The 16244-nt window shown below is 38.9% G+C and overlaps 2 protein-coding genes across 10 annotated transcripts in view; both read left to right on the forward strand.

Annotated features, from left to right (window-relative positions):
• LOC6040659 (calcium release-activated calcium channel protein 1) overlaps window positions 1-1937 on the forward strand; it is a 61993-nt gene extending 60056 nt beyond the window's left edge. For all 9 annotated transcript variants that reach the window (XM_038259315.1, XM_038259319.1, XM_038259314.1 and 6 more), the window contains one exon: window positions 811-1937. In XM_038259315.1, coding sequence (XP_038115243.1) covers window positions 811-1320 — 510 coding nt within the window. In that variant the 3' untranslated portion in view covers window positions 1321-1937. The remainder of the gene's footprint in view (window positions 1-810) is intronic.
• A 3573-nt stretch (window positions 1938-5510) lies between these two features.
• LOC119768700 (zinc finger CCHC domain-containing protein 8) lies at window positions 5511-14662 on the forward strand. The gene is made up of 3 exons (XM_038259313.1): window positions 5511-6575; window positions 6634-7346; window positions 13765-14662. The coding sequence occupies exons 1-3, from the start codon at window positions 5672-5674 to the stop codon at window positions 14383-14385; spliced, it is 2238 nt and encodes a 745-aa protein (XP_038115241.1). The 5' UTR covers window positions 5511-5671; the 3' UTR covers window positions 14386-14662.
• Window positions 14663-16244: the final 1582 nt, after the last annotated feature.

The following is a 16244-nucleotide window of genomic DNA, read 5'->3' on the forward strand; positions in this document are numbered from 1 at the left end:
CAGAACGCCAAAATCAACAAGATTGCTAGGATCAATTGAAAAAATTCTTGCGCTCGTATCTTTGAGACCCATACAAGAAAATCACCAGAACTGATATTTTCTCAATACGCGCAATATTTTTTTTCTAGATTAGTGCGCAAAGATTCATGGCTAAGGTCATGACGTCGCATCATGGCCGTCTGAATGTGGCCTACTATGCGGTCTTGAAAAATACCGTCTATAAAATTAACGAAACACGACATATTTTGCTTCACACTTTACCTTTAGCTCTACATCCGAGGTCGTAAAAGTGTAAAGCATAGCGTATAGGGTAATGGTACCAATTGTTGGCTTGTGACTTGTAATTTCACACTCCGCAAATTTCAAAGTATTTGGAAATCAGTTCTGTGAAAAACAAAATGTTCAATCTATTCAGCACACTTTTAGGTCCATCGACCCTACTTAAAAATTAAGTGCACTTGTCGTGAAAACTGCCACCGCCGGTCGTCGCTCTTTGCGGTGATTTTTGTCACCCACAAACGAAATTTGGCGGCGGAATGCTACACAGCTGAGAGAACCTTTTTCACACGCTTGTTTTTTTACGACATCGCCACTGCCTTGAACGTGAACTGTGAAGCTTTTTTTTTGCTTTAACTAGCACCTTAAGTTTGATTGATGATCTGGGTTTCAGGTGGGAATATAAATAGTGTTGATGATTTTTGAAAATTTTATTGTTACTTTTTTTACGGTTTGAAAATTGAATAGTTTTAAATCAACATTTGGAACGAGTTTTTAACCAATTGAATCAATTTAATTTCAATTTAATTCCAGGTCGCCATGGTGGAGGTCCAGCTGGACGAGAAGACGAACGTCCCGCCGGCCATGCTGATCGCGTTCGCCATCTGCACGACGCTCCTCGTCGCCGTCCACATGCTCGCCCTCATGATCAGCACGTGCATCCTGCCGAACATCGAAACCGTGTGCAATCTGCACAGCATCTCCCTCGTCAACGAATCGCCGCACGAGCGCCTCCACTGGTACATCGAGACGGCGTGGGCCTTCTCGACGCTGCTCGGGTTGATTCTGTTCCTGCTGGAGATTGCCATCCTGTGCTGGGTCAAGTTTTACGACCTCAACACGACCGCCGCCTGGTCCGCCTGCATCGTCCTCATCCCGGTGCTGGTCGTGTTTGTCGCGTTTGCGTTCCACTTTTACCGCTCGCTCATGACGCACAAGTACGAGGTGACCGTGTCCGGCATTCAGGAGCTGGAGATGCTCAAGGACAATCTGGACCATCAGCATCACCACGGGCCACCGTACCAGTCGGTGCAGATCGTTTGAGGACCGCCTGGAGGGCGACACTGTGATTGTGATTTCCAAAATCTTCTGTTATCTTCTTTTTTTGTTGTTATAGCTCACTTGACGTAGACATTTAGAAAGTCTTGTTTTCCCCTTAAGTTTATCTCAGTATCGCGCAACCTTCCCACCCAAACCAACCACTATTTCTCCACTAGTTCTCTAAACAAACTTATTCTTAAGTAAAACAAAAGTATCCCCAACTACTTACCTTGACCACAAATCAAACACCCAACACTAACAATGTAATTAAGCGCTTAAAGTCGTAATAAAAAAAAGTGAACGAAAGACATACCTACATTACAAGTAAACTAAATATACTAGCTAGTGTTATTAAATAAACAATAACTTAGGGAATCAGCATGAGACGAATGAGGCGTGAAATTTTTGTTAAACGAACACAAACACACCAACCTAATGTAACAACGAGCGCAGGTTATCTTAACAGTTGACAAACTTTTGTTTTGTATAATTTTGAACTTTTTACCAGGAGGAGACTGTGACCTGCGATTGTATATTCTGTATAAAAGTTCTCCTACATCGCATGAATCCACTAATTGTGTAAAATAAACGATAATAAAAACTACCTTTTTTATAAGAAAGCTGTGTTTATCTGTTTTGTTTTGCTACATAATTAGTCACTCCCTTAGGCTCTTTTTTTTTAATTTGCAAAAAATGGCATTTTGGCAAATTTGCCAAATGCAAAGTTTCTCGTGGGCCCTGCTGAGGGCGCCAAACTGTTTGAGGAGGGTGACATTTTTGTTAAAGAACTTGTTAGTCGACGACTATACTTCAGCTCAGTCCTGGTCACAATACATATTGTTGCGTATAAAAGGTAAGTACGGAGCCCGGAAGGAACGCGGCCAAGGCGCATTCTTTTCTTGACTTTGGCCGCGACCAATTAAAAAATTCTCAAATGCTTAAAATTAGAGTTGTATGATTGTAAAAATATTCTAAAATGTAAAGATGCTATTTTTTATTTAAAGATTATTAAATTGTATTTTGTTTGCTTTGGAAACTTTGAAATTCTTAAATTTTCAAATTTTTTGACTGCAAAACTAAAATTAAATTCTCAAATTCTTCTTTCCTTAATGCATTCATTTTTTATGTAAGAACTTTTTTGCCACGATCTTGAATTCCAGAAAATCAGATTTTCTGAGTCATATTTTAGGTTAAAGAACCAAATTTTGAGAAAAATTAAAATTTCGTGATTCGATTATCCGCATGCGGTTAAATTTTGGAAGGACTTTAGATAATCGAGTACGAACTGTATTCAAAAATTTAAATTCTTGATAAGTTTTCGATTTATAAAAATTTGTACTTAAAAAATTCATTACAATTTTAAATTTCGTATTTTGAATTTTTTGGTTTTGATTTTTTGTAATTATTTTCGGTTAATTGAGTACGAACCGTGTTTTAATTTTTAAAGTTCAAAAGTTTTTTATATTTTTGAATACTTGTCTAAACTTTAAAATGTCCTGCTTTTTTAATTTTTATTCATTTGAATTTTTCGATTTTAGGAGCTATTAGACTATGGCTAACAAACAAACAAACTCGCACTTTTTCGCGTTTGACTTGTTTGCGGTAAACGCTCCATCAAGACAAAATGTATGCAAGCTGATGTTTTTGCAAACGCGAACAAACAACGCAGAAAAACTGGCAAACTGTCAAAATGTGCGAGTTAGTTTTTCGTAGTCTAATAACTCCTTAATTCCTATTTTTCTTTAATTTTACCTTGCTTAATTTATAACATTTGTACTTTTGCAATACTTTAGAACGAGTCCACGAGCAGAGCATACTCATCTCTCATCAACTTCACCAATTTGTCCGAAATTTTAAAGGATTTTTTGGACACATATAATTATATTTTTTTGAATTGTAGAATCTTGGAATCAATTTTGCATTTTCTGATTTTTTTATAATTTTTGAGGTTCTGAAACAATGATTATCGGAAATTAAAATTTGATTATCTTATTTTTTTATTTTTGAATAGTTGTATTTTTGAATAATAATTTTTTTTTGCTCAAGTTTAAATTGTGGATTTTTTTGTTTTTAAATTTTGAAATTGTTTTATGTTTGAATTATTACAGTTTTAAATATTAACAAATTTGTAAATCGGTGAATTTTGTATTTTTTTCAGATTAAAAAAAAAATATTTTTTAAATATATTTTTTGAATAAAATTTACTTAGTATTTCAATTTTAAATTGACATTTCTACAGATTTATTTCAAAGTCTCAATTGTGCATTTTTTTTTTGTCAGAAAGTAAAATGTTGATTGTTGAGCAATTCTCTACCAAAACCGGAAATGGATTTTATTTGTATTTTTTTTATTTGGCTCAAACTTTGTGTGGACCTTCCCTATGACCAAAAAAGCTATTTTGTGTCATTGGTTCACCCATACAAGTCTCCATACAATTTGGCTGCTGTCAATATAAAAATTGTACGTAAATATTCAAACAGCTGTAACTTTGGAGTAAATTTTCTGATCAATTTGGTGTCTTCGGCAAACTTGTAGGTATTGTTGAAGACTATAGAGAAAAAATAGGTTCACGGAAAAAAGTTAGTAGATTTTTTAATCAACTTTTTTTCACAAAAAATCAATTTCCCAAAATACGTATTTTTTTGATTTTCGAGATTTTTTGATATGTTTTAGGGGACAAAAATCCGCAACTTTTGAGCCATAGAGAAACCTAGTCAAAAAATCCCGCCGCCGTGTTATGATTTTTTGAAAAAAATGTGATTTTTGGGAAAAAAATAATTTCATGCAAAAACTAATTAGACGGAATTTTTTAATGTAAAATTAAATATTCAATCGAGAAGTACTTTACAGATTTTTTTATGAAGAGCTCTGTTTTCAAGATATATTCACCGGAAGTTTTATTTTAGCGAAATATTTGCACTTTTTCGATTTTTAAAAATAGTGACGATTTCTAAAAATATTTGAAAGGTTCAGAAATTTGCTATAAAATTGTCAAGAGACATTGAAGATTAGACTTCAGGTTGCTAAGATACAGATGCTTTAAGAAAAAAAAAAAAAAAAAAAAAAAAAAAACATGAAAATTGAAGTTTTCTAAGCCTCACCCAAACAACTCACCATTTTCTAATGTCGATATCTCAGTTTTGGCGACATAGACTTTGAAAAATATTTGCAACGGCCTTAGCAATACAAAACTGAATTTTATAAATGTCATTAAATTAACTGTTTAAAATATCCGTACACTATTAAGGCCTGATTCAGATGAGATCTATCAAGAATAAAAAATTATCCCGATTACAAAAACATTTCTGATCCCTTTTTTATGCATTTTAAATCAAAAAATAAATAGATTTACAAGACAAAATGTTACTCTGGATCAACAATGGTCCCCTTGGAGTGAACTGTCTAGTAGGATGAAGGGCCGCAAAGTTAAATATTTAAAAAAATGGATTGAAAATCAATTTTAAACACTACGTGGTCGTAAAAAAGGTTATTATACTAAAAAAAATGCTTTATTGTTGTGAACAGGCTTAATTTTAGGACAAATTTGGAAATGCGCATGAATTTTGTTGGTCGGTGTAATCTATGTATTTAAAACAATATTCCTGTAATTTTAGATATTTTGAAGCACCCCTAAGCGTTAACCCCTCACATTTAAACAGTCCATTATTTGTCCCTTTCCTTTTGTAATAATTTTAAAAAAGCAATATTTTTCAGAAAATCACATTTTTACCTAATTGGTTCCTAAAATGAAGCTTAGATTGCTGATATTATTGTTTACAGCGATAAAGCTTATTTTTCTGAGTACAATGACCCTTTGTACGACCACAAAGAGTTTAAAATGGATTTTTAAATTAATTTTGAAAAATTAACCTCGCGGTCCTTCTTGACAGAAAAGCTCCTACTTGACAGCTCGTTCCAAGGGGACCATAGTTGATCCATAGAAAAAATGTTGTCCTGTCAAAAAAATTTTTTGCATTAAAATGAAAAAAAGTGATCAGAAATGGTTTTTAATCGTGTTTTTTACCGTTGTACATAAAAATTTACATAGGGCTTTTAGTACCTAATTTAACCATCTTCACCAGTGTGCTTGCGTTTCGAGTGCTCACCACCAGGGCGGCAGCACCATCACCAAGAAGCGGAATCCATTTTGTCCTCCTCCTTCCTTAATCCATCCCTGTCCCCTCTAGTTGAGCTGTCAAAACAAAAGAAAGTGAAATTTTGACAAGCGCGCATTATTCGTCGATCGTGCGCGAATCGTGTGATAACATTTCCCTGCAAATCGTGTTTTAAAATTCGCGTAATTTAACCGTTTTCAGCTAGATTAGAGCGCCGCGCAGCTTCCGCCACAGAAACGATGGGCACCAAGCGGAAGGCGGAGGACCAGGAAGTGTTTGAAGTCGAGAGTGACGAGGAGGGTGAGGTGCGTCAGGGGGTTGGAGGGCCTCGGGACGATGGCGGCAGCGATAGCGACGTCGAAATACAGGAAAAGACGATTCCGGTGGTGAATGTGGACGACGATGAGGAGATGGACACGGCGGCGAAGGAACCACCGGATGGACCGGATTCTCCTGAGGGTTTTATAGGTCCTGCTCCTAGGGGGGAAGGGTTGAGTGAGGAATCGAAGCAAGCCGTGACGATGAAGGGGTCTTCTGACAAGTTGCTTCTGAGCATGACGTTTAGGGACGCGGAACTGTTTCAGCTGTTCAAAGGTTCCCTCACGGAATATCTGAAGACGACGTTCCAGCTGAAGTTGGCCGGCCAGGAAGTGGACGTTCTCCACCAAGTGGAGAGCTGCTCCATTCAGATACTCAGCAAGCAACCGCTTCCGGAGAAGGAGCCGGAATCTGGTCCCGCCGTTTGTCCTCCCACCACTCCAACCCCGAAGGACAATCCTTCGGCAAAGGTCGCCGAAGACGACGGGATGTTTGTGATTGATTCGACGCCCGCCAAAACGGCCAAGGGAGGTCCCATCGTGCCGAGCTACAAGAAGGCGCTCCAGAAGGTGCTGGACAATTCGCCGTCGGCCAACGCAGGAGACAGCGCCACGAAGCGGCCAAAGCCACGGCAGCTGTGCTGGAACTGCGACGGCGATCACGGTCTGCGGGACTGCAAGGAGCCGCGCAACTTTGCCAAGATCAGCAAGATGAAGCAGGAGCACATGAAGAAGATGGACCGGTATCACGTGGATCTGGAGCAAAAGTACGGCCACATTGTGCCGGGCAGGCTTTCGGACGAGCTGCGGCAGGCGCTGGGATTGAGTGAGTTTGGATTTGAAAGCCGTTATAAGCCATTATTCTAACAATTCTTCCTCTTCAGAAAAGCGCGACCTCCCCGTCCACATCTACCGGATGCGGCTGTACGGCTACCCGCCCGGCTGGCTCGAGGAGGCCAAAGTGACGCACTCGGGCCTGCAGCTGTTTGACTCGCGCGGCGCGCCGGTCCAGGACTCGGACGAAAGCGACGGCGAGGTGGACAACGTCAAGCACAAGTTTGACGTGCGCAAGATCATCAGCTATCCGGGCTTTAACGTGCCGGCGCCGACGGAGTTCTACGACGATTCCAAGTTTTTCGGCGTGCCGCCGCTGCAGGAGCACCAGAGCCGCGAGCGGATGATCCAGAGTTTGGAGGGTTCGCTCGTGCAGGGCTACCGGCGGAAGAAGCTCCGGTTGAGTGGGGCTGGGGCGTCGGAAGGGCCGCAAGCGGCTGCCGATATGGAGTTGGATGCGCCGGATGAGGGTAGCTTCACGACGGTCGATTCCGTTGGGGAGTGTGACTCGTTGAAGGCGGGAGGAGTGAACGGAGCAGCAGTGGTGGCCACGGCGGAGAATCGGCCCGCTGATGAGGAACCCGAGGAGGGTGAGGTGGACGAGGACGGGGACGAGTTGAAGCGGCCGGAAGAGGCGGTGCAGGGCGAGGAGGTGCAACTTAACGGGAAGGAGGAGGACGGTGGAGTGGACAAGAATGACACCTCGAAGGATGACAGCCTAATTCTGGTGGAACCAGAAGAACCGGAAGTTATCTGTTTGGATGTAAGTAGTTCCGAAGAGGAGAATTGTTGACTAAGTTTGCGGTGTAGGGTAGAATGTAGTTTTCTAGTTTTTTTGTTGGATTGAGTTTGGTTGTTTTGTGGTTGAGTTTTGTTTGACAACTATGCGAAGGCAAATAACGCAATGTAATCGTTGTATCGCATTAGAAATATATTTCATCCTCATATTAACAAACACACAAAATCATGCCAGCGAGTTTTGTTGTTTAATGCGGTCATCCCTGCTTGGTTTAGATCTTTGTCTAATACGCATTCTGATGTAGTTATTATCATAGAACAGCAACACCGATCAACTGTTTGTTTTGCCCATTTTCATTGCATGAGCTGGTATAGACAACACCATAGACGTATTGTTGAATCGATTTTGGTAGATCCGTCGTTAGTATCGAACTGTCTAAAATCTCCCAAATCATCTACTAAATTGACCACAAAAAAAGCAGTATTAAAATATGTAGTGTTCACCGCGAGCGATTGTTGACGATTTAGAATTAGTTCCAAATCAGTTTAACAATTCCATTCCTATTAATTTTGAGTGCTGTACTCTGGACCATTCGCTTGCAAACCATAAGTCTTGACGGGCTCTATTTCTCCCAAACTTAAATCTAGAATTTTGGAGAAAGTTGCTATTAATTTAACTTATTTTAAAATTGTTGAAGCAAGACTAACATTTTAAAAGGGCCAAACATTCACAATTAGGCCCTTTTGAAATTGTAGTTTTGAATCAGAAATAAGGGGAGGGGGAATGAGGAATAATAAAAAATGAAATAACAAGCCTAAGTCTCGAGATTATAAAAAAAAAAAAACAAAATATTATCAAACGAGCCCAAACATGCTCAATATGATTATCAATGCAGAAAAATGAATTTTAGATTGTACTCAGTTCATTAGACCTCCATTTCCATTGCCATTTTGTTTTTTTTTTGAAAAAAAATATTTTTTTGCCCCTGATTTTTGCAACAGTTTTGAAGGGGGCGACATAAACTTTGGAAAATATTTGTAACGGCCTAATTGAAAAATTCAAAAATTATTCAAAATTCAAAAATTCAAGAAATTAAATTCTAAATTAAAAAAATATATTTAAAATTGGAGGTTCTATGTCAAATCAAAATCAAATCAATTTAATCGCTCTACAGCATTGCGTTGGCGTATCCGAAGGCTTGAATGTTGAGGCAATTGCAAACATCTTTTTACACCTAAGCTTCCATTTATCCCGGGATTCGAACTGACGATCTTTGGATTGTTAGTCCAACCAGCGAATCCACCGAGACAGAACCCAGGGAGACGACTCCTACACCTTGTCTGAGCTAACGACCTAACCTTTTTAGGTTAGTCCGGGGCCAACATTTACTTCCCGTCCGACGGAAGGCGTGATCGGACATATCTCGTCTCGAAAAATGCCACCGGGACCGTCTGGGATCGAACCAGGGCCGACTGGGTGAAAAAAAGAATTAATAAAAAAAAATTTAAAATTTGAAGATTAAAAAATTTCAAAAGGTAGAAATCTTAAAATTAAAAAAAAAGTTGACTGTAAAAAACAATTTTATAATTCAAGAATTTTAGATTTTTGAGTTTCAGATTCCGCCAATTTCTAGAGCAACATTTGAAAGGGGCGGTACGACATTGCTCTTACGGCCTTTCGTCCCATTTAAAGATTAAACCGTGTAATGAAAGGCCGTAAGAGCAATATCGTACCGCTCCACAGCGGGCGAAATGGAACCCAAAATCGGACTTAATTGAACGCGGCTGGTTCCCGGATATGAAAAATAATGTTTCTTATGTAAAAAAAAATCCGGGGAATCGATTGGTGATGGTTTCACCCACCGCACGAAGCGGTTCATTTTGCCGCAATTTCTCATTTTTTTACATTTTTTCTGTTTTATGAGCGGAGGCTTCATGTGGCCATCCAAAATGCACTTAACTTATGTGAAAATGTCCCAGGAATCCAGTAAAAATAAACACTTGCACCGCAAAAATCATCTACAGGCCATTTAAGCCCAACTCCGCTATAAAAGCTTTTTTGGCCGTTTTCAAATGTTAGGTCTGATTTTAGAAATCTAAAAAAAAATTATCGTAAGGATCAGACAATTTTACAAAAGAATGACGATTTGCACTTGATAGTTTGATACATTTAGAAATTAAACTAAATAAAATGATTGAAGAATCAGTTTTAGGACAATTTACCCAAACGCAGAATAAACTGCCTTTAACATATTTTTTTATTTTTATCTACATAAATGTGTCAAAATATCAAGTGCAAATCGTCATTGTAATGTAAAATTGTCTGATATTTTCAGATTTTTAAAATCTGACCTAACATTTGAAAACGGTCAAAAATGCTTTTATAGCGGATTTGGGGTTAAATGGACCCTAGATGATTTTTGCGGTTTTCACATAAGTTAAGTGCATTTTAGATGGCCGCATGAAGCCTCCGCTCTAAATACAGACTGATTTTTAAGAAAAAATGTTAAAAATGGGGAATTGGGGAAAAATGGACCCTTTGTCTTTCCGTGCGGTGGATAAAACCATCACCAACCGATTCCCCGGATTTTTTTACATAAGAAACACTATTTTTCATACCAGGGAACCAGCCGCGTTCAAATAAGTCCGATTTTGGATTCCATTTCGCCCACTGTGCGCCCCTTTCAAATGTTGCTCTGGATTTTTTTTCTCAAAATTATATTTTTTAATGTTTTAGTTGTTGATTTTTGGTTAATTACTTTCACATTTTGAATATTTTAATATTTCATTCGTTTAAAAAACATTAGGCCCAGGCCCAAGGTGGCCACTCAAGTCGGGACATCGGAAAAGTCGGGGAAAAGTCTGGAATTCGAAAAAATGAGCATGAGCATGAGCATGAGAGACCACCCATGGTTGTCCTTCTCCGTTGCTGAACAGGACCGTAATATCCTATCAGCACTAGCGATCATACGCTTCAACGATCTAGTGATGTTTCCCTTATCAACAGCATGCATGAATGCGCTGAAAAGATAAAACATCAAGATCATCAAAACTAGAGCTGCTGTAGATAAGAAACAGTCATTGGCCACCAACGGCGCCCGCCATGTCAGTTTGTAGATCTCGAGGGAACGGGACGGGAATGTTAGTTAGCACAGGCTGCTACCAAGGGTGGGTTCTATACGATATCCACACCCCCGCGTGTGCCGGAAAACTACTTCTACTTGGGATTTTGTTAGTTTATCAAACACGGCGACGAACGCGCAACACAAAATTGACCCGACGCGGTGCTAATCGAACTAATCTATCGGACTAAATTTCATTAAAATAAAATCGATCTCACGACCATCGAGAAACGCTACCCGTTTGTTCTTATATCAGCAGTAAGCTTGCCCTGAAAACAAATATATCATTAGTATTTTACATACTCTTTCAATCATTCATTCACTCAGCCAATCACACAAAAAACTAATTGATTTAAATTACTGTTTTAGAGACTTCAAATGTTCAGTGGAGAGTTTTGCTTAAAGTTACGTTACAGCAAAGAAAAAAAAAAATACACAAACACACATACATACACCCGCACACGCTCAACCTTCATTCATCCCTTCCTCATTACGTTATCTAATCAGATAGAAAAACACCAATGTTGTATTGTTAATCCGATTCCGGCCAATCGTGGACCTTCCTGAAATAATTGGAACCGTCAAAAATCCACCAAAGCATCTACCACATTGATCACACAAAAAAAACTGTGGTAGAAAAATATCCACCGCGACCTACCGCGATCAATTTTTGACATCCAACGAATTACTTCAAGAAAACCCCACCGCGGCCAACCAAAATCAAATCAACAATACAACTCAAATCAAAACGGGCTCACCAAAGTTGCTGCCAAACTGTAGACTCTCGCATCACTCTCAGCAACACTCTCTCCTGGCCATCATCAACGCCTCGCACAGATCACGATGATGACATCGAGCGTTCTCGCTCTCATCATCAGGAGCGTGACCGACAACACGGCACGCACACGAACAAAGCTCAATGCCAGCCGTCCGAATCACCGCGCTTCCCGTCTCGCTCCAACACACAACTCCGCGCTGCACAACCCGAAAGAGACGTAAAGCTGTCGCAAGGCCTATTTCTTTTCCGTTCTGTAACCTTATCCTACCAATACACTAACACATGGCATCCACGGCCCTGCTTATAAAAGCTTCCATCTAGGAATCACTCGAAAATGTAAATTTATTTTCTCAAAAAACACACTAATTCCGCGGAAATTTTCCAAAACTTCACCATTCCCGCACTACAATCATTCACACGCACTGAATGAGACATTTTTGACGGCGCCAATTAAAATATTGCACCGAAAAAATCTAATCTAAAACTCGCGAACAAAACTAACCGACCGAACTGGGCAAACAGTCCCCTTCAAAAGTCTGGAATTCGAAAAAATCCGCCAAAAGTCGGGAAAAGTCGGGAATTTGTGATTTTTTGTCAAAAAGTCTGGAAAAGCAAACTGGTTAGAAAATTAGTTTCTAACTCTTGAATAGTTTTGTTATATTTTGTACACTTAATTTATGTTCACTCAATTTTTCTTCAGTAACTTACTTTTGATTTAAGTTTCCTTTGACGATTTCAATTAATTTAAGAATTAGTTTTCTTAAGACATTAAAAACTCTGATAAATATAGGATGCATTTGACAATGATTTTCTTAATATTAACTTTTGTTTACCAAACTAGAGGTTACATCCAACTTAAAACCAAAAAAAAGTTAATAAAAAAACAAATAAAAATGGCCTAATTTTAATAATTATGGCCAGCTATAAATTATGAAGAATGTCAGATTCATTCTGAATTTTGGAATTTAATTGAGTTATTTGCCTTAGTTACAGCCCATTAATGATTTTTGACGTTTTGCCTTCCTCGCCTCAATGAGGAAAGGCTATAAAATCACTCGAAAAATGAACTTCTTTATTTGACCTCTTCGATAGGTCGATAGGTATTCTTCACGAATACCTATCGACTCGGAATCAAATTCTGAACAAATGTCTGTGCGTGTGTATGTCTGTAAGTCCGTGCACCGAAAAATATGCACACGATTATCTCCGGATTGGCTGAACCGATTTGGGCCGTGTTAGTCTCATTCGATCCGTCTTGGGGTCCCACGATTTTAGCTAAACTTCTGAAGATTGTAAAAAGGGTGGTTTTTGTAAGGAACCCCGTCATGCTATATATTGTTAGAAAGGTATTTGAAAGACCTTTCCAACGCATTCAAAAGATTGATGTTCTGACAACCCAATCAAAAGTTATGATCACTTAAGTGATATTTATATGCTTTTTTCAGGCCGGATCTCAAATATTTTGATGAAAAAGTTGACCGGATCTATCGTTGGATAGGTATTTAAAAGACCTTTTCAACAAGCCCAAAAGATTGAAGATCTGACAACCCTATCAAAAGTTATAAGTACTTTAGTGTTTTCAATACACTTTTTTGAGGCCGGATCTCAGATATTTTGATAAAACAGAGTGTTATTTATTCACTTTTTAGAAGCTGTGTAGTGAATTCACTTTTATGAATGCAAGGAACGCACCTAACTAAAGGTTGATGAAGTAACGTTTTTTATCCATTAAACATTGTGTCTCGATTTGCCCCGCTTCTCGTTGACCTAGAATGCTCATATTTGATTTCCAGATATTTTTCTAAATTCTTTGAAAGAAAGAGACGTTCTTTGATTTGAAACAAAATAAAATTTTAAAATCAATTATCCTTAACTTTTTGCCATTTCCAGCTGAAACGAAGTATTAAAAACAATACGTCTGTCAATTGTAAAAAAAATATTTAAGTTATAAGTATTGTTAGGCTTTCGGTTATTTTTCAAAGATTATTTGTTAATGTTTCTAGTTACTCTGAATCAAATAATGAGTTTGATTTTTTAATTATTTTTTTTGTTGATTTTGACATTTTGAATGAATAGTTTTTTTTTTAATCATTCTTTAGATAAGAAATGCCTATTATTTGAGTTTCTGGAAAAAGTCGAGAATTTGAGAATGGGATTTGAGTGGTCACCCTGCATTAAGCCTTATTTTTTAAATTTTTATGTTATTCGAGTTATACCCAAATCGGGTAGGGGAATTTTTCGAGCCTAATATTCCCTACTATAGCTTAATTGCGTTGAAAAGAACCTGTCACCTGTTTTTATTTGAACTATTTTCATTGTAAAATTGTTCTCTGTACATGTGAAGTTATTTTCAAGTGTAATTTTGGAACCTATAGGTGGCGTTCACCACATCCGCTTTTAATGAAAATCATTGCATGTAAGCCATTTTGTTAGTTTATTTTTGCTTCACTTTCTATGCTTTGGTTTGTAGATTGTTAGCTTGGTTCCCGCACCATTTCATCATCCCACCATAACCAAACAAAAACTAAACGTTCGCATTTTAGGACACGCGCCCTCTCTCGCCATCGCTAGAAGACCTCCGCCTCCAGCAGCAGCAACTGCTCCAAGCGCTCGAAGACCAGTCGCCCGCCGTAAAGCGAAGGAAAAAGGGACCCTCCCTGGACAGCGCCAAATCCCCCGAAGACTCCCTGCTCGAGGACGTCCTCGAGGTGGAACGGTTAGCGGAGGAACAACAGCAAGATGAAGAACCAGCCCAACCTGCCCGGCTAATCGTCCCGTTCGTATTCCCGGCACCGCCCCTCCCGCCGAGCAGCGAACCAACGCCCCCCCAGGAGCGACCTCCGGAGCCGGAGTTCCTGAACCTGGACGAAATCAAAATGTCGAAAACGCCATTCATCGACGACCCTGCCTCGATGGGGCTGAAGACGATGTCGCTGGGGACGCCCATCCTGACGGCGTTTTCGCCATTTAGCACGCTGCCGTGCGGGGACGCCTTCTCGCGGGGCGTCAGCGACGTGATCAACTTTGAGAACTTGCCCAACTCGACGGGCAAGTACGAACGCATGAAGTCGCTGCTGTCGAAGGTGCGCACGGTGATTCACGCCCATAACGGGGAGTTGGGGGAGGAGGAGGATGGGGAGGACCAGGATCAAGACTCGAGATAACAGACGGAGATGGTCCGGGAACGGATCGAAGACGAAGAAGCTGAAGAAGAAGAAGGTGAAATTGTATGAACGAGCGTGCACGCGATCTTTCCAACTTTTATACGAAATCTTTAAAGAAAAGAGCAGACGAAATTGTTGCATGGTTGAAATTTCCCCCCTAAAAAAAGCAAAATCTGTGTGTGAGTGTGCAAATCTAGCGTGTTAAGCTAAAATTACTCTGTAAGCTTGGAAATAAAATGTAGAGTTTTATGACGAGAGAATCGTACACCAACCATAACACAAAAAAAATCGCTCACTTTTTTAAAAGCCTTTGAAGAATGCACAAAAAACTAATCCTCAAAAAAAAAAAAAAAAATGAAACTAAAAGAGTTGTGGTCGGATCAGCAAACTGACTAATTTGCCTGGTGGTGGTGACCTGAACTGGAAATAAATTTGTCACAGGACCTTCTCTGCTGGAAAAACCGCGCTATAAATTGACGTGCAAAAACTGGCCCGCCGCGCCCCATTCATATTTTATCTCGCCGATCGCGCCCGATGACCACTTGGTCGGCACGGATCAGCTCGTTTACACAAATGGGGCCGGAGTCAAAAGGGAAGTAACGCGTGAATGTTTGATGTGGCTTGGAAAAAGGGGCGGGGTGCGTGCAGTAGTTTTTTGTTGGATGCAGCTTTTGGTGAGTATTTTGGAGCGCGGTTTTACAAAGTTTAATTCGTAAGTTTTGATTGTATCAATTCTATATTCTCAGAACGGTTATTTGATACTCATTTTAAAATTCACGACTGTTCCTGTTTGTAAAGTTGGGGCAAACCTGCAATCGAAGGCAATCGAAAAATCGATTTTTGGTCATATTTTGGGTTTAAATGATAATTTTACATGAAAACCCAAAAAAATAACAGAAAATCGATTTTCGACACTTTGGCTCAATTATGAGGGCAGATTCAGGTTTTGCGGGCAAAATAACATGGCAAAACATTTATTTGGACAACTTTCGAATTTCGTTAGGGTGGCCCCATATGATTTTCCCTTAAAAATTAGACATTTTCAAATGAAGATATCTTTTGTTATCTTAAAATGGCTGTAACTTTTGACCCTTAAGTCCAAATTGACATTTCAATAAATCAAAATGTCCGTTTTCTAGAGCTCTAAAAGTGCCCCGAATAGGTTTGCTCAGATGCTTTCTATAAATTTGGGCGTAGATACCCTACGAGATAAAATTTTGGTGTCTTCGACAAAGTTGCTTGAATTGGCAACCCCAACAACTTTCTAGAAGACGAAAAAATCCCAAAAATTTTCATGAAAAGTTCGATTTTTAAAATCACTCTGATCGTGAACCACCCTAATTTTTAACCAAACCAAAAGTTGCCCCATTTAATCTGCAACAACTCTTCTGAAGACACCAAACCTCCAAAACAGCACAATTTTTCGGAAAATCCATTTTCCACTTAATTTTGCGATCTGGACCACTGTGCATTGATTAAATTAGGGCGTCCAATTTTCCCGGGTTTTGAATTTCCCAGGAAACGGGAAAAATATTTTTAGAATCCCGGGAATTCCCGGGATCCCGGAAATTTTTTGAAAATGTCCCAAAATCAATGTTTTTGTTTTATGAGTTGTTGTTTTTATGCTTAAAATCAAAGAATTAGCTCAATAATCTACCACCAATCTCAACAAGGACAGCAGTTTTTAGACAGCCTAAAAGAAATCTAAAATTGATATTATTTTTGTTCTTTGTTTTGCTTTGGATTTTAAATGAAACATATCAAATAAATCAATGTGATTTAAATTAAATAAGGCACTTTAAAATATATTTTATTTATTTTTAATTATTTGACATCACATGAAAAAGCTTTAAAAATTC

The sequence above is a fragment of the Culex quinquefasciatus genome, chromosome 3 (assembly GCF_015732765.1).
Source record: "Culex quinquefasciatus strain JHB chromosome 3, VPISU_Cqui_1.0_pri_paternal, whole genome shotgun sequence".
Taxonomy (NCBI): Eukaryota; Metazoa; Arthropoda; class Insecta; order Diptera; family Culicidae; genus Culex; species Culex quinquefasciatus.

Bases quoted from the DNA above. Each gene is read 5' to 3' on its own strand.
- LOC119768700 (XM_038259313.1), top strand. From the start codon at position 5,672: ATGGGCACCAAGCGGAAGGCGGAGGACCAGGAAGTGTTTGAAGTCGAG. The intron at 6,576-6,633 runs GTGAGTTTGGAT...CTTCCTCTTCAG, and splicing joins GCGGCAGGCGCTGGGATTGA to AAAAGCGCGACCTCCCCGTC. The intron at 7,347-13,764 runs GTAAGTAGTTCC...TTCGCATTTTAG, and splicing joins CGGAAGTTATCTGTTTGGAT to GACACGCGCCCTCTCTCGCC.